At 44.9% G+C, this 23763-nt stretch overlaps 1 protein-coding gene across 1 annotated transcript in view; it reads left to right on the plus strand.

The window, feature by feature from the left end:
- Nucleotides 1–23763, plus strand: part of LOC118379925 (short transient receptor potential channel 6-like) — an 86090-nt gene that overhangs the window by 36483 nt on the left and 25844 nt on the right. The window contains exons 5-11 of the mRNA XM_052529167.1: nt 3971–4271; nt 4599–4784; nt 4872–5036; nt 5129–5300; nt 13772–13852; nt 19845–20081; nt 20186–20338. Coding sequence (XP_052385127.1) covers nt 3971–4271; nt 4599–4784; nt 4872–5036; nt 5129–5300; nt 13772–13852; nt 19845–20081; nt 20186–20338 — 1295 coding nt within the window. The remainder of the gene's footprint in view (nt 1–3970; nt 4272–4598; nt 4785–4871; nt 5037–5128; nt 5301–13771; nt 13853–19844; nt 20082–20185; nt 20339–23763) is intronic.

Below are 23763 nucleotides of genomic sequence, written 5' to 3' on the forward strand. Positions count from 1 at the left end.
GGCTCGGAAACATGACATTCCTCTCAGACAGTTAGGGAAGCCCACGCCTATGTTCGCCTTAGATGGTAGTCATCTCCCCAGTATCAGATATGAGACACTACCTTTAACCCTCACAGTATCTGGTAACCACAGTGAGACTATTTCCTTTTTGATTTTTCGTTCACCTTTTACACCTGTTGTTTTGGGTCATCCCTGGCTAGTATGTCATAATCCTTCTATTAATTGGTCTAGTAATTCTATCCTATCCTGGAACGTTTCTTGTCATGTGAAGTGTTTAATGTCTGCTATCCCTCCTGTTTCTTCTGTCCCCTCTTCTCAGGAGGAACCTGGTGATTTGACAGGAGTGCCGGAGGAATATCATGATCTGCGCACGGTCTTCAGTCGGTCCAGAGCCAACTCCCTTCCTCCTCACCGGTCGTATGATTGTAGTATTGATCTCCTTCCGGGGACCACTCCCCCTCGGGGTAGACTATACTCTCTGTCGGCTCCCGAACGTAAGGCTCTCAAGGATTATTTGTCTGTTTCTCTTGACGCCGGTACCGTAGTGCCTTCTTCCTCTCCTGCCGGGGCGGGGTTTTTTTTTGTTAAGAAGAAGGACGGTACTCTGCGCCCCTGCGTGGATTATCGAGGGCTGAATGACATAACGGTTAAGAATCGTTATCCGCTTTCCCTTATGTCATCAGCCTTCGAGATTCTGCAGGGAGCCAGGTTCTTTACTAAGTTGGACCTTCGTAATGCTTACCATCTCGTGCGCATCAGAGAGGGAGACGAGTGGAAAACGGCGTTTAACACTCCGTTAGGGCATTTTGAGTACCGGGTTCTGCCGTTTGGTCTCGCTAATGCTCCAGCTGTTTTTCAGGCATTAGTTAATGATGTACTGAGAGACATGCTGAACATCTTTGTTTTTGTCTACCTTGACGACATCCTGATTTTTTCACCGTCACTCGAGATTCATGTTCAGCACGTTCGACGTGTACTCCAGCGCCTTTTAGAGAATTGTCTCTACGTGAAGGCTGAGAAGTGCGCCTTTCATGTCTCCTCCGTCACTTTTCTCGGTTCTGTTATTTCCGCTGAAGGCATTCAGATGGATCCCGCTAAGGTCCAGGCTGTCAGTGATTGGCCCGTTCCAAGGTCACGTGTCGAGTTGCAGCGCTTTCTAGGTTTCGCTAATTTCTATCGGCGTTTCATTCGTAATTTCGGTCAAGTTGCTGCCCCTCTCACAGCTCTTACTTCTGTCAAGACTTGCTTTAAGTGGTCCGGTTCCGCCCAGGGAGCTTTTGATCTCCTCAAGAAGCGTTTTACGTCTGCTCCTATCCTCGTTACTCCTGACGTCACTAAACAATTCATTGTCGAGGTTGACGCTTCAGAGGTGGGCGTGGGAGCCATTCTATCCCAGCGCTTCCAGTCTGACGATAAGGTTCATCCTTGCGCTTATTTTTCTCATCGCCTGTCGCCATCGGAACGCAACTATGATGTGGGTAACCGCGAACTGCTCGCCATCCGCTTAGCCCTAGGCGAATGGCGACAGTGGTTGGAGGGGGCGACCGTTCCTTTTGTCGTTTGGACTGACCATAAGAACCTTGAGTACATCCGTTCTGCCAAACGACTTAATGCACGTCAAGCTCGTTGGGCGTTGTTTTTCGCTCGTTTCGAGTTTGTGATTTCTTATCGCCCGGGTAATAAGAACACCAAGCCTGATGCCTTATCCCGTCTCTTTAGTTCTTCTGTGGCTTCTACTGATCCCGAGGGGATTCTTCCTTATGGGCGTGTTGTCGGGTTGACAGTCTGGGGAATTGAGAGACAGGTTAAGCAAGCACTCACTCACACTGCGTCGCCGCTTGTCCTAGTAACCTTCTTTTCGTTCCTGTTTCTACTCGTCTGGCTGTTCTTCAGTGGGCTCACTCTGCCAAGTTAGCTGGCCATCCCGGCGTTCGAGGTACTCTTGCTTCTATTCGCCAGCGCTTTTGGTGGCCTACTCAGGAGCGTGACACGCGCCGTTTCGTGGCTGCTTGTTCGGACTGCGCGCAGACTAAGTCAGGTAACTCTCCTCCTGCCGGTCGTCTCAGACCGCTTCCCATTCCTTCTCGACCATGGTCTCACATCGCCTTAGACTTCATTACCGGTCTGCCTTCGTCTGCGGGGAAGACTGTGATTCTTACGGTTGTCGATAGGTTCTCTAAGGCGGCACATTTCATTCCCCTCGCTAAGCTTCCTTCCGCTAAGGAGACGGCACAAATCATCATCGAGAATGTGTTCAGAATTCATGGCCTCCCGTTAGACGCCGTTTCAGACAGAGGTCCGCAATTCACGTCACAGTTTTGGAGGGAGTTCTGTCGTTTGATTGGTGCTTCCGTCAGTCTCTCTTCCGGTTTTCATCCCCAGTCTAACGGTCAAGCAGAAAGGGCCAATCAGACGATTGGTCGCATACTACGCAGCCTTTCTTTTAGAAACCCTGCGTCTTGGGCAGAACAGCTCCCCTGGGCAGAATACGCTCACAACTCGCTTCCTTCGTCTGCTACCGGGCTATCTCCGTTTCAGAGTAGTCTGGGTTACCAGCCTCCTCTGTTCTCGTCCCAGCTCGCCGAGTCCAGCGTTCCCTCCGCTCAGGCGTTTGTCCAACGTTGTGAGCGCACCTGGAGGAGGGTGAGGTCTGCACTTTGCCGTTACAGGGCGCAGACTGTGAGAGCCGCCAATAAACATAGGATTAAGAGTCCTAGGTATTGTCGCGGCCAGAGAGTGTGGCTTTCCACTCGTAACCTTCCCCTTACGACAGCTTCTCGCAAGTTGACTCCGCGGTTCATTGGTCTGTTCCGTGTCTCCCAGGTCGTCAATCCTGTCGCTGTGCGACTGCTTCTTCCGCGACATCTTCGTCGCGTCCATCCTGTCTTCCATGTCTCCTGTGTCAAGCCCTTTCTTCGCACCCCCGTTCGTCTTCCCTCCCCCCCCCCGTCCTTGTCGAGGGCGCACCTATTTACAAGGTACGTAGGATCATGGACATGCGTTCTCGGGGACGTGGTCACCAGTACTTAGTGGATTGGGAGGGTTACGGTCCTGAGGAGAGGAGTTGGGTTCCATCTCGGGACGTGCTGGACCGTTCGCTGATTGATGATTTCCTCCGTTGCCGCCAGGATTCCTCCTCGAGTGCGCCTGGAGGCGCTCGGTGAGTGGGGGGGTACTGTCATGTTTTGTCTTATATTGTCTTGTCATTATGCTTTCCCTTCTGTTCGTTTCCCCCTGCTGGTCTTATTAGGTTCGTTCCCTTTTTCTATCCCTCTCTCTCCCCCTCCCTCTCTCTCCTCTCTCTATGTTCCGTTCCTGCTCCCAGCTGTTCCTCATTCTCCTAACTCACTCATTTAGTCTTTTCACACCTGTCCCCTATTTTGTCCTCTGATTAGAGTCCCTATTTCTCCCCTTGTTTTCCGCTTCTGTCCTTGTCGGATCCTTGTATGATGTTCGCTGTGCTGTGTCTTTGTCTCGCCCTGTCGTGTCTTGTCTCCTTCAGATGCTGCGTGTGAGCAGGTGTCTGAGTCCGCTACGGTCGGTGCCTTCCCGAGGCAACCTACAGTTAATGGTCGAGTCTCCAGTCTGTCCTCGTCACTACGAGTGGATTTAAGTTTTTTATGTTTTGTTTTCTGCTCTGATTGTCCAGGAGTATTGCTTATATCCTTTACTGGAATAAAGACTCTGTTTTCGCCAAGTCGCTTTTGGGTCCTCATTCATCCGCATAACAGGACCAGCATTTTTTTTGTCTTACTGAGATATACTGTCAGGGCCCAGGTCTGACAGAATATGTGTAGAAGATCTAGGTGCTGCTGTAGGCCCTCCTTGGTTGGGGACAGAAGCACCAGATCATCAGCAAACAGGAGTCATTTGACTTCAGATGCTAGTAGGGGGAGGCCGGGTGCTGCAGACTGTTCTAGTGCCCTCGCCAATTCATTGATACTGTCTCTCTCTTTGTCTCTCTCTATAGTTTCTCCCATGATGTGACTCCAGTGATTCTTGCTGCTCATTGTCATGAATATGAGATTGTCCACAACCTATTGGTTAAAGGAGCTCGTATAGACCCGCCCCACGACTACTTTTGTTGCTGTGATTCGTGCAACTACCAGCAGCAATTTGACTCCTTCAGCCACTCACGGTCCAGGATTAACGCTTACCGTGGCCTGGCTAGCCCCGCCTACCTCTCGCTGTCCAATGAGGATCCAGTATTAGCCGCCCTGGAGCTCAGTAACGAGTTAGCTGTCCTGGCCAACATCGAGAAGGAGTTTAAGGTGCACACAGAGGAGCACTCACAGGCTCTAACTAACACACACACACGGGTACTATACACACCTGTGCTCTATACACACAACCATGCATTTATGAAGGTAAAAATGTACATACCACACACACATGCACATGCACACACACACATATAATTATGCACAGACAAGTGAAAGAACTTGCATAAACGAACTTGCTCTCCCCCTTTCTGTCTCTCTCCCACTCTCCCTACCCCAACTCTCTCACTATCTCCCACTCTACTTCCGCACCTCCCTCCCTCCCTCCCTCCCTCCCTCCCTCCCTCCCTCCCTCCCTCCCTCCCTCCCTCCCTGTAGAATGACTACCGGCGTCTGTCTGGGCAGTGTAAAGACTATGTGGTAGGTCTGTTGGATCTCTGTCGCAGCACTGAGGAGGTGGAGGCTATACTGAGTGGAGATACTGACTCAGAGGAGAAGTACCATCCACCTGGTCGACCCTCACTCATGCGACTCAAACTGGCCATCAAATATGAACTCAAGAAGGTCAGTACACACACACACACACACACACACACACACTTGCATGTGCGTATGGATATCAGTCTAATTTAACTCCCTTCATCTCTCCAGTTTGTAGCCCATCCTAACTGTCAACAGCAGTTGTTGTCTATCTGGTATGAGAACCTACCAGGTCTGAGACAGCAGACTACAGCTGTTAAACTACTAGTGGTCCTGGGAGTGGCTGTTGGACTACCTGGACTAGCTGTGGCTTACCTGGTGGCCCCCTGCAGTAGGGTAGGTACCCTACACACTCCACTACGCACACTACAGCCTAACCCCTCCACCCTACAGCTGTTAAACTACTTGTGGTCACCTGTCTCCCACAGGTAGGGAAGGTGATGAGAAGTCCCTTCATGAAGTTCGTGGCCCACGCTTCCTCTTTCTCCATCTTTCTGTGTCTGCTGGTCTTGAACGCTGCCGACCGCTTCGCTGGGACCACACTGCTACCCAACATGACCACACATCTCCCCACACGACCGCAACAGAACCAACAACAAGGTCTGTTTAACCTTTACCTTAATTCTCCCCACATAACCCCGACCCGATCACAACCAACAACAAGGTCTGGTAAGGATTACACTACAGCAATGTGTCCAATATGGCAGCCATAGTGTTTTGTATTTCTATTTATTATGGATCCCCATTAGATGCTAACAAGGCTCAAATTAAGGCAGTTATACATTTTTTTAAACATAACAATACATTCATTACAGAATCCACAACACATTGTGGGCCCTCAGGCCCATACTCCACACCCACATATCTACAACACAAAATCCATGTGTACGTGTGTATAGCTCGTATGTTATCATGTGTGTGTATGCATGTGTCTGAGCCTGTTTGTCTTGCTTCACAGTCCCCGCTTTCCATAAGGTGTATTTTTACCTGTTTTTAAAAAATCTGATTCTGATGCATCAGTTACCTGATGTGGAACAGAGTTCCATGTAGTCATGGCTCTATGTAGTACTGTGGAATAGAGTTCCATGTAGTTATGGCTCTATGTAGTACTGTGGAACAGAGTTCCATGTAGTCATGGCTCTATGTAGTACTGTGGAATAGAGTTCCATGTAGTCATGGCTCTATGTAGTACTGTGGAATAGAGTTCCATGTAGTCATGGCTCTATGTAGTACTGTGGAATAGAGTTCCATGTAGTCATGGCTCTATGTAGTACTGTGGAATAGAGTTCCATGTAGTCATGGCTCTATGTAGTACTGTGGAATAGAGTTCCATGTAGTCATGTCTCTATGTAGTACTGTGGAATAGAGTTCCATGTAGTCATGTCTCTATGTAGTACTGTGGAATAGAGTTCTATGTAGTCATGTCTCTATGTAGTACTGTGGAATAGAGTTCCATGTAGTCATGGCTCTATGTAGTACTGTGGAATAGAGTTCCATGTAGTCATGTCTCTATGTAGTACTGTGGAATAGAGTTCCATGTAGTCATGTCTCTATGTAGTACTGTGGAATAGAGTTCCATGTAGTCATGGCTCTATGTAGTACTGTGGAATAGAGTTCCATGTAGTCATGGCTCTATGTAGTACTGTGGAACAGAGTTCCATGTAGTCATGTCTCTATGTAGTACTGTGGAATAGAGTTCCATGTAGTCATGGCTCTATGTAGTACTGTGGAATAGAGTTCCATGTAGTCATGGCTCTATGTAGTACTGTGGAATAGAGTTCCATGTAGTCATGGCTCTATGTAGTACTGTGGAATAGAGTTCCATGTAGTCATATCTCTATGTAGTACTGTGGAATACTGTGTATGGTGTTGAGTCATCCACATACATAGATACACTGGCATGTAGTTAGTAAAGATTTTAAAAATTAAGGGGCCTAGACAGCTGCCCTGGGGAATTCCTGATTCTACCTGGATTATGTTGTAGAGGCTTCCATTAAAGAACACCCTCTGTGTTCTATTTGACAGTTAACTATTTATTCACAACACATTTTTCCAGCAGCAAACTATGATCGATAATGTCAAAAGCCGCACTGAAATCTAACAGCCCCCACAATCTTATCATCAATTTCTCTCAGTCAATCATCATTAATTTGTGTAAGTGCAGTGCTTGTTGAATGTCCTTCCCTATCAGCATGCTGAAAGTCTGTTGTCAATTTGTTTACTGTAAAATAGCATTGTATCTGGTCAAACACAATTTTTTCCCAGATGTTTACTAAGGGTTGGTAACAAGTTGACTGGTCGGCTATTTGAGCCAGTAAAGGGGGCTTTACTATTCTCAGGTAGCGGAATGACTTTAGCTTCCCTCCAGGCCAGAGGGCACACACTTTCTAGTAGGCTTAAATTAAAGATATGGCAAATAGAAGTGGCAATATCGTCCGCTAATTATCCTTAGTAATTTTCCATCCAAGTTGTCAGACCCTGGTGCCTTGTCATTGTTGATAGACAACAATGATTTTTTTCACCTCTTCCACACTCACTTTACAGAATTCAAAAATTACAATGCTTGTCTTTCATAGGTTAGATATACTGATATAATGTGTGGCGTTAGCGTTTGTTTCTGGCATTTCATGCCTACGTTTTCTAATAATATAAATAATAATAATAATAATAATAATAATATATGCCATTTAGCTGACGCTTTTATCCAAAGCGACTTACAGTCATGTGTGCATACATTCTACGTACGTTCTAATCTTACCAACGAAAAAAACCTTAATGTAGTTGGCTTTGTAATGAATGATCCATCTGGTTCAATGATGGAGCTGCTTGCTTTTTGAAGGTGCTCCAATGTTTTTTACTATCAATCTTTGTCATTTATCTTTGTTTCATAGTATAGTTTCTTCTTCTTTTTATTCAGTTTAGTCACATGATTTCTCAATTTGCAGTACCGATGCCAATTGGTTGTGCAGTCAGACTTTTTTGCCATTCCTTTTGCCTCATCCGTCTCAAACTTACAATTTTTCAATTCCTCATTAATCCACGGGGATTTAACAGTTTTGTAATATTCTAAATGGGTTCATGCTTATTAGTAACTGGGATAAGCAATTTCATAAGTGTAACATCAGATTGCTCCTCATTACACACCACGAACCAACAAATATTATTTACATCAACAACATAGGAATCAGTACAAAACGTATTGTATGACCTCTCATGCGCTATATTAGGCCCAGCCTTTGGTACGTTGGTTTTCCTAGATATGGCTACTATATTGTGATCACTACATCCAATGGATCTGACTACTGCTTTAAAGCAAATTTCTGCAGCGTTAGTAAAGATTCATGTTTACTAATTCATGTTGATTTCATTCCTCTGCTGTTTGTAACTACCCTGGTATGTTGACTGATAACCTGAACCAGGTTGCAGGCACTGGTTACAGTTTAAAGATTTTTCTTGAGTGGGCAGCTTGATGAAAGCCAGTTAATATTTAAATCACCAAGAAAATATACCTCTTTGTTGATATCACAAACATTATCAAGCATTTCACACATGTTATCCAGATACTGACTGTTAGCACTTGGTGGTCTATAGCAGCTTCCCACCAGAATGGGCTTTAGGTGAGGCAGATGAACCTGTAGCCATATTACTTCATGTCACGTTCTGACCATAGTTCTTTTGTGTTTTCCTTATTTTAGTGTTGGTCAGGACGTGAGCTGGGTGGGCATTCTATTTTGTGTGTCTAGTTTGTATATTTCTATGTTTGGCCTGGTATGGTTCTCAATCAGAGGCAGGTGTTAGTCATTGTCTCTGATTGGGAACCATATTTAGGTAGCCTGTTTTGTGTTGGGATTTGTGGGTGGTTGTTCCCTGTCTTTGTGTTTTCTGCACCAGATAGGGCTGTTTCGGTTTTGCCACGTTTATTAATGTTAAGTGTCTCTTATTAAAGAACCATGAACTTCAACAACGCTGCGTTTTGGTCCTCCTCTCCTTCCCAGGAAGAAAGCTGTTACATTTCAACAGTGTTTAACATTAGATTGTCTCTAAGCTTTACAGGAATGTGGTTCTGAATATAAACAGCAACACCTCCACCATTGGCATTTCTGTCTTTTCTGTAGATGTTATAACCTTGTATTGCTACCAATGTATCATCAAAGGTATTGTCTAAGTGAGTATCAGAGAGAGTCAGAATATGAATGTCATCTCTTACTATTAAGTTATTAATTTCATGAACCTTGTTTCTTAAGCTACATATGTTAGCTTAGGCTATTTTGAGCACTTCTGAAATGTTTGTTTGTTTGTTTTCATTGCTTTACTGGGAAGCTTAGCAGAAGTAGATATGTTCATGTTTTTTATGTTAGTGCAGGCTGAGCTGCACACAGTGGACTTCCTACTAGGGCACACCGCCTCAGTGCTAACAGTTGACTTCCTACTAGGGCACACCGCCTCAGTGTTAACAGTGGACTTCCTACTAGGGCACACCACCTCAGTGTTAACAGTGGACTTCCTACTAGGGCACACCGCCTCAGTGCTAACAGTGGACTTCCTACTAGGGCACACCGCCTCAGTGCTAACAGTGGTCTTCCTACTAGGGCACACCTCCTCAGTGTTAACAGTGGACTTCCTACTAGGGCACACCGCCTCAGTGCTAACAGTGGACTTCCTACTAGGGCACACCTCCTCAGTGCGAACAGTGGACTTCCTACTAGGGCACACCGCCTCAGTGCTAACAGTGGACTTCCTACTAGGGCACACCGCCTCAGTGCTAACAGGGGACTTCCTGCTAGGGCACACCGCCTCAGTGCGAACAGTGGACTTCCTACTAGGGCACACCGCCTCAGTGCTAACAGTGGACTTCCTACTAGGGCACACCGCCTCAGTGCTAACAGTGGACTTCCTGCTAGGGCACACCGCCTCAGTGCTAACAGTGGACTTCCTACTAGGGCACACCGCCTCAGTGCTAACAGTGGACTTCCTACTAGGGCACACCTCCTCAGTGCGAACAGTGGACTTCCTACTAGGGCACACCGCCTCAGTGCTAACAGTGGACTTCCTACTAGGGCACACCGCCTCAGTGCTAACAGTGGACTTCCTGCTAGGGCACACCGCCTCAGTGCTAACAGTGGACTTCCTGCTAGGGCACACCGCCTCAGTGCTAACAGCATAATTTTGGTTCATAGACACGTGATTGTGTCACGTCTACTCCCGCTTCCCCTCATCAGTTTCTACATAGGTAGTAACGTTAGCTGCCTAACGTTACTTCACGTTGCTCAGGCCTACAGTCTGTTTTAAATGTATTTGTAACAGAACACCAAACTTCATGTGGGCATAGGGCGCTAATTGAAATTGAAGATTAGACACGAGGGTACAGTTTTCACTAAGGTTCAGATTACACAACATTTACAGTGGGTTAAAAGAGACTGTTGTTAAACAGAACTGAGCTATGTGATGCTAACCACAATAACCACTAGTCAGCCATAATAGTTAATTTTGCGGTTTGCCTTCAAAATAAATGTCCCTCAGTGAAACTGATGCTAATTGATTTCAATTGTGGAATCGTGCCATATTTCAGCCAAATAATCCTAACATTGGAATACTGTAATATAATGTTGGTGTGTTTGACTATGTGAAATGTTTGCTTTGCGAAACATTATCAATACTCCTAATGCCCCTCTTCAGGTACCACTAACTCTTGCCATCTTATTACAACTGCTCAGCTCACTTCAACATTTACCAACAATGAATAACAACAACAGTACCGTAGACCCCGGCAACACAGCTTGTAATTATTACCATTATTAGGGGATCAGCAGCGAAGCTGGTGAAATCTATTCTATTTCTTTGGGTTCATTATTATTCTGTCGTAAATCAGAATACATAAATCAGACACAGATATTTTTGTATTGTAACAAAACTTGGTTCCAAACACTGCCAAGACTCGACATATACATTCAGATCGACCAATGGAAAATGTTTCATTTAAACATTAAGCCGATCAGCCCAGTGGAAAATAACATGTCAAAGGCATATTGATTAGTTTGACTTTTGATGTTTGGCCAAGTAAGGATTAGATCAAATCAAATGTTTTTATTAAGCCCTTCTTACATCAGCTGATATCTCAAAGTGCTGTACAGAAACCCAGCCTAAAACCCCAAACAGCAAGCAATGCAATGTTGCTCCCTGCGTACAGACAGAAACTAAAACAAGAAGCTCCCGCGCTGAGGTCTGTTCAACGCTGGTCCGACCAATCTGATTCCACACGCCAAGACTGCTTCCATCACGTGGACTGGGATATGTTTCGTATTGCGCCAAACAACAACATTGACGAATACGCTGATTCGGTGAGCGAGTTCATTAGAACGTGCGTTGAAGATGTCGTTCCCAAAGCAACGATTAAAACATTCCCAAACCAGAAACCGTGGATTGATGGCAGCATTCACGTGAAACTGAAAGCACGAACCACTGCTTTTAATCAGGGCAAGGTGACCGGAAACATGACCGAATACAAACAGTGTAGCTATTCCCTCCGCAAGGCAATCAAACAAGCTAAGCGTCAGTATAGAGACAAAGTAGAATCTCAATTCAACGGCTCAGACACAAGAGGTATGTGGCAGGGTCTACAGTCAATCACGGATTACAAAAAGAAAACCAGCCCCATCACGGACCAGGATGTCTTGCTCCCAGGCAGACTAAATAACGTTTTTGCCCGCTTTGAGGACAATACAGTGCCACTGACACGGCCCGCAACCAAAACATGCGGACTCTCCTTCACTGCAGCCGACATGAGGAAAACATTTAAACGTGTTAACCCTCGCAAGGCTGCAGGCCCAGACGGCATCCCCAGCCGCGCCCTCAGAGCATGCGCAGACCAGCTGGCTGGTGTGTTTATGGACATATTCAATCAATCCCTATCCCACTGTTGTTCCCACATGCTTCAAGAGGGCCACCATTGTTCCTGTTCCCAAGAAAGCTAAGGTAACTGAGCTAAACGACTACCGCCCCGTAGCACTCACTTCCGTCATCATGAAGTGCTTTGAGAGACAAGTCAAGGACCATATCACCTCCACCCTACCTGACACCCTAGACCCACTCCAATTTGCTTACCGCCCAAATAGGTCCACAGACGATGCAATCTCAACCACACTGCCCTAACCCATCTGGACAAGAGGAATACCTATGTGAGAATGCTGTTCATCGACTACAGCTCGGCATTTAACACCATAGTACCATCCAAGCTCGTCATCAAGCTCGAGACCCCGGGTCTCGACCCCGCCCTGTGCAACTGGGTACTGGACTTCCTGACGGGCCGCCCCCAGGTGGTAAGGGTAGGCAACAACACCTCCATCCCGCTGATCCTCAACACTGGGGCACCACAAGGATGCGTTCTGAGCCCTCTCCTGTACTCCCTGTTCACCCACGACTGCGTGGCCACGCACGCCTCCAACTCAATCATCAAGTTTGCGGATGACACAACAGTGGTAGGCTTGATTACCAACAACGACGAGACGGCCTTCAGGGAGGAAGTGAGGGCCCTCGGAGTGTGGTGTCAGGAAAATAACCTCACAAACTTCTACAGATTCACAATCGAGAGCATCCTGGCGGGCTGTATCACCGCCTGGTACGGCAACTGCTCCGCCCACAACCGTAAGGCTCTCCAGAGGGTAGTGAGGTCTGCACAACGCATCACCGGGGGCAAACTACCAGCCCTCCAGGACACCTACACCACCCGATGTCACAGGAAGGCCATTAAGATCATCAAGCACAACAACCACCCGAGCCACTGCCTGTTCACCCCGCTATCATCCAGAAGGCGAGGTCAGTACAGGTGCATCAAAGCTGGGACCGAGAGAATGAAAAACAGCTTCTATCTCAAGGCCATCACCCTGTTAAACAGCCACCACTAACATTGAGTGGCTGCTGCCAACACACTGACTCAACTCCAGCCACTTTAATAATGGGAATTGATGGGAAATGATGTAAAATATATCACTAGCCACTTTAAACAATGCTACCTAATATAATGTTTACATACCCTACATCATTCATCTCATATGTATACGTATATACTGTACTCTATATCATCTACTGCATCTCTATGTAATACATGTATCACTAGCCACTTTAACTATGCCACTTTGTTTACATACTCATCTCATATGTATATACTGTACTCGTATCGAGTATCTACTGTATCTTGCCTATGCCGCTCTGTACCATCACTCATTCATATATCTTTATGTACATATTCTTTATCTCCTTACACTTGTGTGTATAAGGTAGTAGTTTTGGAATTGTTAGCTAGATTACTTGTTGGTTATTACTGCATTGTCGGAACTAGAAGCACAAGCATTTCGCTACACTCGCATTAACATCTGCTAACCATGTGTATGTGACAAATACATTTGATTTGATTTTGTGTAGAAGCACGGTAGCTAGGAAAAACTCCCTAGAAAGGCAAGAACCTAGGAAGAAACCTAGAGAGGAACCAGTCTCTGAGGGTTGGCCAGTCCTCTTCTGGCTGTGCCGGGTGGAGATTATAACAGTACATGTCCATTAAGGCCAGATTCTTATTCAAGATGTTCAAACGTTCATAGATGACCAGCAAATATTAATCACAGTGGTTGTATAGGGTGCAACAGATCAGCACCTCGGGAGTAAATGTCAGTTTGCTTTTCAAAGCCGAGCATTCAGAGGTTGAGACAGCAGGTGCAGGTGCGTGAGTGAGAGAGAGAGAGACAAAGTCAAAAACAGCAGGTCCGGGACAAGGTAACACATCCAGTGAACAGGGTTGAAACTGAAGCAGCCACACGACCAGATGGATTTGTGACAGCCAGGAGTCATCAGGCCAGGTCCTAGTGCTCAGTTCTTCCAGGAGAGAGAGAATTAGAGGAAGCATATTTAAATTCACACCAGATAAGGCAGGAGATTTACACCAGATATAACAGACAGACCCCATTCTAGGGCGATGTGTCCAATTACACCTGATGGTGGAACAGTGGGCCCACAGCTTGAATCCCAGCATTACTGCTTGCAACTTTAATTGTTCTTCATCTCCTCCTCCTTCTCCTCTCCAGAGGAAGACTCCACCATGCTGTACCGTATGACCACCACCCCCTTCACCTGGATGGAGATTCTCATCATATCCTGGGTCATTGGTCAGTCTGACATCATATCCTGCTGCTATAACATAATTTCCTGGCTACTAACTCCCTCCCTCTATCCTTCGCTCCCTCTATCCTTCGCTCCCTCTATCCTTCGCTCCCTCTCTCTCCCTGCTATAAGTACAGTGCCTTCAGAAAGTAATCTCATCCATTGACTTTTTCCACATTTCGTCGTTACAGCCTAAATAAAAAAATATTAAATGTAGATTTTGTGTCACAATACGCCATCATGTCAAAGTGAAATTATGCTTTTACATTTTTTAAACTAATTTATAAAAAATTAAAAGCTGAAATGTCTTCAGTCAATAAGGATTCAACCCCTTTGTTACAGGTGGCAACTCAGTTGCAGCATCTGTTTTATTTGTCTCAATAATGAAGAAAACCTCTCAAGGATTTCAGCCAATGGCTGTAATAAAAGAGAACTGAGGCTGGATAAACAACAGTGTCGTTACTCCAAATATTTGTATAATATTTTTGTTCACACTGAATGAAAGATAAAATGTAAAGACACATTCTTCCCTTTTTGGCCCCCTTCGACCCCCCTCCAAACACATTTAAAAAGAAAGGGAAGTCATTGAGTTACATGTCAGAAAACAAAATGATACAACGCTACTTCAAAACAAGCGAAAACATAATAGCCTAACAATTTCAGATGATTAGGTGATTTTATAGGCCTATATAGCAATAATCTTAATTGGTGGGGGGGGGGGTGAGGCCAAGAGTACTAATCTGAAGGAAGTGTTTGGAGCTGTTCAAAATAGGATATTATCGTGTCCCTGTTGGAATAAAATGAGTTGCTTGACGCTCAGATATTATACTTAATATCTTCTCATTTTAGGAACAGCATCATATCTTTGAGCCAAAGAGAGGTTAAGGGAGGATAGATAGATTTCCAATCCAATAAAATCCTTCTGCGGGCCAACAGGAAGGCAAAGCCACGTTTGAAGACTAAGCCTTTATTTATACATTTCTGGTGATGGAGAGGTGTAGTACTGTTGTCCTAATCCCAGAATGTTGTTTCATTTTTCATTGTTTATTAAACAAGTCTCTCACCGTTGCCGCTTGCTAAAGACCACCTTCTGCCTCCAGCTGTGCCCTGGACCCCATATGTGAATTGATTGCCCCCCATCTATCTTCAGAGCTTGGGCTGTTAGGTGACCTAAACTGGGACATGCTTAACACCCCGGCCTTCCTACAATCTAAGCTTGATGCCCTCAACCTCACACAAATTATCAATGAACCTACCCGGAACAACCCCAAATCCGTAAACACCGGCACCCTCATAGATATCATCCTAACCAACCTGCCCTACAAATACACCTCTGCTGTCTTCAACCAGGATCTCAGAGATCACTGCCACATTGCTTGCGTCCGTAATGGGTCTGTGGTCAAACGACCACCCCTCATCACTGTCAAACGCTCCCTAAAACACTTCAGCGAGCAGGCCTTTCTAATCGACCTGGCCCGGGTATCCTGGAAGGATATTGACCTCATGCCGTCAGTAGAAGATGCCTGGTTATTCTTTAGAAGTGCTTTCTCACAATCTTAAATAAGCATGCCCCACTCAAAAAATGTAGAACCAGGAATAGATATAGCCCGTGATTCACTCCAGACCTGACTGCTGTTGACCAGCACAAAAACATCCTGCGGCATTTTACATTCAAATAGCCCCCGCGATATGCAACTTTCAGGGAAGTTAGGAATCAATATACACAGGCAGTTTGAAAAAGCTAGCCTTGGCTTTCCTAACACAAATTTTGCATCCTGCAGCACAAACACCATAAAGTTCTGGGCCACTGTAAAGTCAATGTAAAGTCAATGTAACCAGTCAGGATGCTCTCGATGGTGCAGCCGTAGAACCTTTTGAGGATCTGAGGACCCATACAAAATACTTTCAGTCTCCTGAGGGGGAATAGGCATTATCGTGCCCTCTTCACAAATGTCTTGATGTGTTTGGACCATGATAGTTTGTTGGTGGTGTGGACACCAAGGAACTTGAAGCTCTTAAAACCTGCTACACTAAAGCCCCGTCAATGAGAATGAGGGCGTGCTCAGTCCACCTTTTTCTGTAGTCCACGATCATATTTTTGTCTTGCTCACGTTGAGGGAGAGGTTGTTATCCTGGCACCACACGGCCAGGTCTTTGACCTCCTCCCTATAGGCTGTCTCATCGTTGTAGGTGATCAGGACAATCACTGTTGTGTCGTCGGGAAACTTAATGATGGTTTTGGAATTGTGCTTGAATTGTAATTGTACAGGAGTGTTGTATTGTACAGGAGTGGACTGAGCACGCACTCTTGAAGGGCCCCCCTTGTTGAGGATCAGTGTGGCAGATGTGTTGCTACCCTTACCACCTGGGGCTGGCCCGTTAGGAAGTCCAGGATCCAGTTGCAGAGGGAGGTGTTTTGTCCTAGGGTCCTTAGCTTAGCGATGAGCTTTGAAGGCACTATGGTGTTGAACGCTGAGCTCTAGTCAATGAATAGCATTCTCACATAGGTGTTATTTTTGTCCAGGTGAGAAAGAGCAGTGAGGAGTGCAATACTAGATTGCATCATCTGCGGATCTGTTGGGGCGGTATGTAAATTGGAGTGGGTCTAGGGTTTCTGGGATAATGGTGTTGATGTGAGCCATGAACAGCCTTTCAAAGCACTTCATGACCTCAGACGTGAGTGCTACGTGGCGGTAGTCATTTAGGCAGGTTACCTTTGCTTCTGCTTGAAACATGTTAGTATTACAGACTTATTACAGACTTGGTCAGGGAGAGGTTGAAAATGTCAGTGAAGATACTTGCCAGCGCATGCTCGGACTACAAGTCCTTGTAATCCGTCTGGCCCTACAGCCTTGTGAATGTTGACCTGTTTAAAGGCTACGGAGAGCGTGATCACACAGTCATCCGGAACATGCTCTCATGTATGTTTCAGTGTTGCTTGCCTCAAAGCAAGCATAGAAGCCATTTTGCTCATCTGGTAGGCCCGTGTCACTGGGCAGCTGGCAGCTGTGCTTACCTTTGTAGTCCATAATAGTTTGCATGCCCTGCCACATCCGACAAGCATCGGAGCTGGTTTAGTACTATTCAATCTTATTCCTGTATTGACGCTTTGCCTGTTTGATGGTTCGTCGGAGGGCATAGCGGGATTTCTTATAAGAGTCTGGGTTAGAGTCCCGCTCGTTGAAAGCGGCAGCTCTACCTTTTATCTCAGTGCGGATTTTGCCTGTAATCTATGGCTTCTGATTGGGGTATGTATGTACGGTCACTGTGGGGATGACGTCATCGATACACTTATTGATGAAGCCAGTGACTAATGTGTTGTATTCCTCAATGCCATCGGAAGAATCCCAGAACATATTCCAGTCTGTGCTAGCTTAACAGGCCTGTAGCTTAGCATCTGCGTCATCTGATCACTTCCTTATTGGAGTCCCTGGTCCCTGGTTTAGTTTTTTCTCGTAAGCAGGAATCAGGATTTGCCAAATGGTGGGCGTGGGAGAGCTTTGTACGTGTCTCTGTTTGTGGAGTAAAGGTGGTCTAGAGTTTTTTTCCCTCTGGTTGCACATTTACCATGCTGGTAGAAATTAGGATTTAAGTATCCCTTAAACATAAAAAACCCACGTTGGATATTTAACATGTGTTACTAGTGCCAGCATCGTACATGGATACAGGTCATGTTCAGTTGATTCTCAATGTAGCTAGCTAGGTAGTTGTCCATATGTCAAGCTATATCTCAGCTAGCTAACCGCTAGAAATGGAGGAGAAGTGCTTAACTAAATCCACCGCCACATTCAAATAGCCCAGTCAGTGCTTGAGCACTCCTGTTTTTGCTGTGCATAGCTAGCCATACTAGCAAGTCAGACGAATGTCCCTGTTGTCTGAAATCTTCTCAGCCAAGTATAGACGTAGTGAAGATATCCCTCGGTGCTCCTGGAGTTGAGCCATGTAGAAACACATCTCAAAATAAACGTAGCTAGCTAGATAGTCAACAGTCAAGTGTCTCCAGCCAGCTCCCGCTTGAGTGTGATGTATTAGTTGCCATTCGTCTCAGTCAAATATAACAAAAAAATAAGTCTGTGCTCCTGGAATGAGAAGATAAAACAACATGTGATAAGTAATATCCAAGTCGATGTCATGAAAATCAGTCCGTTGTCAGCTAGCAAATTAGCCAGCCATATATTCCTCCAGCCTGACTGCTAGCCTTCCTCGATCAACTTTACTCTATGCGCATAGAAGACGGGGAGGGTGTCGGAGCTGAAACTTGATCCCCTTCTTGTTGAGACCGGTTTTGATGTCCTTGAATTCAACTAATTTGGCACTCAGGTTGGCACTCGGGTCCAGGTAGAATCATATATCTTGGCCACAGAATTTTGGTTCATGTTACCTTGCCCAGCACATTGCACATTCCTTGTCTTGGTAATAATGAAAGCGGGCTATGATTAACCTAGGTTGCTCCCCTGATTTAGGGGAGAGGGATCTGTGCACTCGGTCGAGCTCTGATGGCTTGTCAAAGACACCTTTACCCATCACTTCCACCAGCATGTTGGAGACAAATTTCACAGAGTTGACTCCAGTCTTAATTCTCTCCATGACGCCAACAATCGGATGTTTTCCCTTCTGGCATAATTCACCAGCGAATCTACCTTGGAAAGTAGAGCTGTGTTGGCTGTTTCCATATGAGATACAGCTCAGCAATCCGCTCGGTGTTGTCAATGGAGAAACCTGCTAGTGTAGTGAAGCATCGCCCGAACGTGTTGACTGTTTCGCAAAAGGCGTCAATAGAAGTTTGGAGAGGTGCAAGCCAAGTGCTGAGGAGACAAGCCATATCCTCTTTTAGGCTACTTATTTGTTTAACTACCTCAGCTACAAGCGTGGTCATATACAAGGCCTCCAACTCTGCAGCAGGGCTGGCAGCCATTTACAGTAGTTGGTTCGGTGTGTTGGTTGTAGCAGTTCTCTTTGGGCTGGTCTTGCTCAAGCTACCATAAAAAGTGATCAAAAGAATATAACAAACTGATACATCAACATAAAAACTGACAGCGGAGTGTAAAAACGTATAAATAAATGTTTAATTGGGTACATTCCTCAAACACGTCTTCTTACATCGCCTGACCGGAAGTCTACCATTACTACACAATACTAACTGAAATGACAAAGTGAAAAGAAGGAAACTCGTACAGAATAAAACTATTCCAAAATATGCATCCTGTTTGCAAAAAGGCACTAAAGTAAAACTGCAAAAAATGTGGTAAAGAAATTAACTGTTTAGGGCAAATCCAACATCACTGAGTACCACTCTTCATATTTTCAAGCATGGTGGTGGCTGCATCATGTTAGGGGTATGCTTGTCATAGGCAAGGACTAGGGAGTTTTTTGGGACAAAAAAAACAGAATAGAGCTAAGCACAGGCAAAATCCTACAGGTAAACTTGTTTCAGTCTGCTTTCCAACAGTCACTGGGAGGAAAATTCACCTTTCAGCAGGACAATAACCTAAAACACAAGGCCAAATATATATGAGTTGCTTACCAAGATGACATTGAATGCTCCTGAGTGACCTAGTTACAGTTTACTTAAATCGTCTTGAAAATCTATGGCAAGACTTGAAAATGGCTGTCTAGTAATGATCAACAACCAACTTGACAGAGCTTGAAGAATTTTACAAATAAATATCTGCAAATATTGTACAATCCAGGTGTGAAAAGCTCTTAAAGACTTACCCAGAAAGATTTACAGCTGTAATCGCTGGCAAAGGTGATTCTAACATCTATTGACTCGGGGGTGTGAATACTTACGTAAATGACACATTTCTTCATTTAATTTTCAATAAATTAGCAAACATTTCTAAAAACATGTTTTCACTTTGTCATTATGGTGTACTGTAATCTCTTTAATCTAAATTTAATTCAGGCTGTAACACAACTAAATGTAAAGTAAGTCCAGCGGAATGATCTGAACTGGGGTGAAAGGAGCATCTATGAACTACTAACTCCCTCCTTCAGGTATGATTTGGGCAGAGGTAAAGGAGATCTGGTCCCAGGGAGCGGGAGAATACCTCTTAGAACCATGGAACTTCCTGGACTTCGGAATGTTGGCCATCTTCCTGGCGTCCTTCAGTTCCCGCTTCTCTGCCTATAACCACACCCACTCAGCCCAGCTATACGTCCACACACACTACACCCACCTCTCTACCCTGGACAACATCACCCTTCCACCACACGTACACTACTACACACTGGGTGAGTATACACACACCACACCACACACATACACAGAGCTTGGACTTGAGTCAATCATTCACTTAATCAATCAACCAACCAACCAATCAATCAATCCCCCCCAGCTCGTCTCTCCTGGTTGCCCTCTGACCCCCAGCTGATATCTGAGGGCCTGTATGCGGTTGCCGTGGTGCTCAGTTTCAGCCGCATCGCCTACATCCTGCCAGCCAATGAAAGCTTCGGACCGCTGCAGATATCACTGGGACGCACTGTTAAAGGTACACACACACACACACATAACTAACTGCTACTTATGCAGGCAGGTCCCCAGTGACACAAGTCAATATTTGACGTCCATCCATGTCTAAGGATGTCGGGAGATGACGTGGAAAATGGCTGCTAGAGGCAACAGTGAGCAGTGTTACCTTCAAGGTTTTCGGTTTTGCTAGGGTGTTGTGGACAGGGATTGCAGATGGGCGTAAGCATCTGCCTCTTATTCCGAAGTTTGCAAGTTTGAGTCCAGTGATATAAAGTTGTTTTTGGTATTTTTGTTTTAAGCCTATCCCAAACCTTCTCTTACCTTAACCAACCAATCGGAGTTAATGCCTAACCTTAAGACTTTTGAGTTAATGCCTGAACTGAACTCCAACATTAAAAATGCAGATTTAATGCCTAAACTTAGCCTTAAACACTTCTAAGTGTTATTCTTGGAAGAAAAATTGAAATTTGAGAAACATGGATGAACGTCTAATTCTGACGTGAGACTGTAAGACCTGGTAGGTTAATGGGTTGCATGTTTCGTCACAATATTGTTTTGAAGACTGACTCCAGACAAAATGTTCAACTCAATGCCTTCTCAATTGGAGTTGATAAAGAATTAGTCTAAAGTGCATTGTAGTGGCTTGGAAAAACAACAACATTTCTAACGGAGGCAAATCATTAGTAGGAAAACCTTGTCATCATTGTGATGTCGACAAAATGTCTTTAGACGTAGTTTAGCGTTAACTATTTAGCCAAGACTGAGGGGAGAGCACCGGATTTTAGCTAGCTAACTTAAGCATTGCTAAGTACTTTTGACAAACCTTGATAGCTAATAACAACATTGCCATCTGTCTAAAGTAAAATTGCCGACATCATAATTGTTAGAGCCGATTTGGACATATTTGTATAAAAGACCGAACATATGGAGCTCCATGTATATCTGTGTAAATATATTAAATATTAATGTAAATGATTAAATATTAGGTACGTACCTTTATGATTTATATTTACCTGATTGAGATATATTCATTTGTTGTTAGTGTAACTCAGCCATTTGGCCCCCCCTCTTGCCTGTTCATTGTATTGTGGTAAGTGTGTTAGGATAAAGGCAGGAAGTTGGGCCTTCGGGAGAGGGAGTCCTTGCTAGATGCGGGAGCGGTATAGTTTTTTGACCATACAGACAGGTCATAATATGCATTTTCCATATAAAGTATTCTATACTTTAAGTTGATTGGAGAATCATTTATTTGTTAGATATAAGAAGAATAAACATTTTTGTTGCACCATATCTCTGGATGTCATTGAATGTTTGGCCGTTTGGAAACCTTGAGTGTGGACTGTATGCGTACCAAACAACCCCGCTTCAGGCTTACTACAATCAAGTCAAAAAACTCCACGAAGGATTACTATCGGAAGGAAATCTCCGGTTCGGACACACGCTGGATATTGTTCTATTTGTAATTGCATTCGGATCGTAAGGACAGCTCGCTTGGAAGGATTTGAACTCCTAGAATTCGCCAGCCGTGAGTAACCACTGCGAATGAATGAGCTGCCCTGTTCAATGCGATCGTTTGATCATGCATATTATGGAAGCGCAAATGTGCTTTTAAATTGAATGTTTGATAAACTTGGGAATGGAATTCAAAACACAGCGTTGTGTTAAGAATTAAGAAGTTTAAGTTTGGGAAACACTGAGATCCTACGCACAATGTAGCCTAATCTTATGTCTAATATTTGGCCTAACGTGGAAATGCAATGCATCAACGCAACGAATGCAATCTAAGGATCTAAAGATACTGCGTGTTTAAACTTCATTAAAGGGACAACTTATAATGGGATGAAATGTTTAAAACGCATCTAAAATGCCGAACTTGCACATGTTCAATTCAAAATGGGTCAATATGCTGAAATGGAGGACTGTGTTTTAAAGCATTAAAGGAGGTCTAAAGGGGCATTACGTTTAACAATCAAAAACCAACAACTGTGTCATTGTAAATTGAGTGAACTAAATGTGAATGATGGAGGATGAAATCCCAAATAAGACTCCACTGGAGAGGGCAGAGGAGCATCTAAATTCACTCTATGCAGCCCGGAGAAGCAAACTTGGAGTATGTACACGCAAAATGAATGAAATAAAAGCCCTTCTTGTTGATGGAGGAAACATTGACACTGTGGATGAGTCTTGAAGCATTCCATGCTGTTCTCAATGACTTTAAGAATGCTCATAATTCTGTGCTAGAGCTGGTCACAGAGGAGGAACACCAACAGGAGAGCATTAACTATTATCAACCAAGAAAGAGAACTTATGAACATTTCCTGAAAGAGGTGGAAATATGGAAAAAAGCTGAAATCGAGCCACAAACGCTCATTGAACCACACGACAGCATTTCCAATGTGTCAAAAACATCAAGTAAAACGAAGTCTTCTAAAACTGCTTCCTCAGTGTCCTCTGCACGCCTAAAAGCTGAGGCAGAACGAGCAGCTCAACTAGCTCGCCAAGCATCATTACAGGACAAGCATGCATTGGAACTGGAGAAAGCTCAACTGGAACAACAGAAAGCTCAACTGGAACAACAGAAAGCTCAACTGGAACAACAGAAAGCTCAACTGAATGTTAGGATGGAAAAAAATGGCACTGGAAACGGACATAGCAGCATATAATGCCAAACTGAAGGTTCTGGAGAGTGTTGAGTCAACTTCTCAATCCCATACTGTGGCAGCCCATTTTCTAAGCCAAGAAGATGGAATGAACTCTTATTTTGAGAATCAGGAACCCGAGGTCTATAAGGAACCTGAACCATCACCTGTTGCATTTGCTGCATTAGGTGCAGTTCCAAAGACCCCACTACAAAGAGTTTTACAAGAACCGACCACAAAGCCATCAAAACCTATTCAGAAAACAGTCATAAATCACACCCTTCAGCAGCCAACATCAAGGTCTAGCAATCAACACAGAATCAACACTATCAGCCATAATACCAGCCATGATAACCTCACTACTGTCATGCAAAGGCAGAATGAAATTGCTGACCTCCTTGTACTACAGCACAAACAGGCCACACTCCCTGTTAGGGAGATACCTATGTTTGACGGTGATCCTCTAAACTTTAGGCCATTTATGCGTGCATTTGAGCATGGAATAGAAGATAAGACAAGCAGCCACCAGGATAGGCTCTATTACCTGGAACAGTACACCTCTGGTCAGCCCAAGGATCTGGTCCGTAGTTGTCTGCATATGGAAGCCATGGTGCTTGCCTACGGAGCTGTGAGGGGAACGGCACCTCAGTACCTCCAGGCTCTGATCAGGCCCTACACCCAAACAAGGGCACTGCGTTCATCCACCTCTGGCCTGCTCGGCTCCCTACCACTGAGGAAGTACAGTTCCCGCTCAGCCCAGTCAAAACTGTTCGCTGCTCTGGCCCCCCAATGGTGGAACAAACTC

The sequence above is a fragment of the Oncorhynchus keta genome, chromosome 11 (assembly GCF_023373465.1).
Source record: "Oncorhynchus keta strain PuntledgeMale-10-30-2019 chromosome 11, Oket_V2, whole genome shotgun sequence".
Taxonomy (NCBI): domain Eukaryota; kingdom Metazoa; phylum Chordata; class Actinopteri; order Salmoniformes; family Salmonidae; genus Oncorhynchus; species Oncorhynchus keta.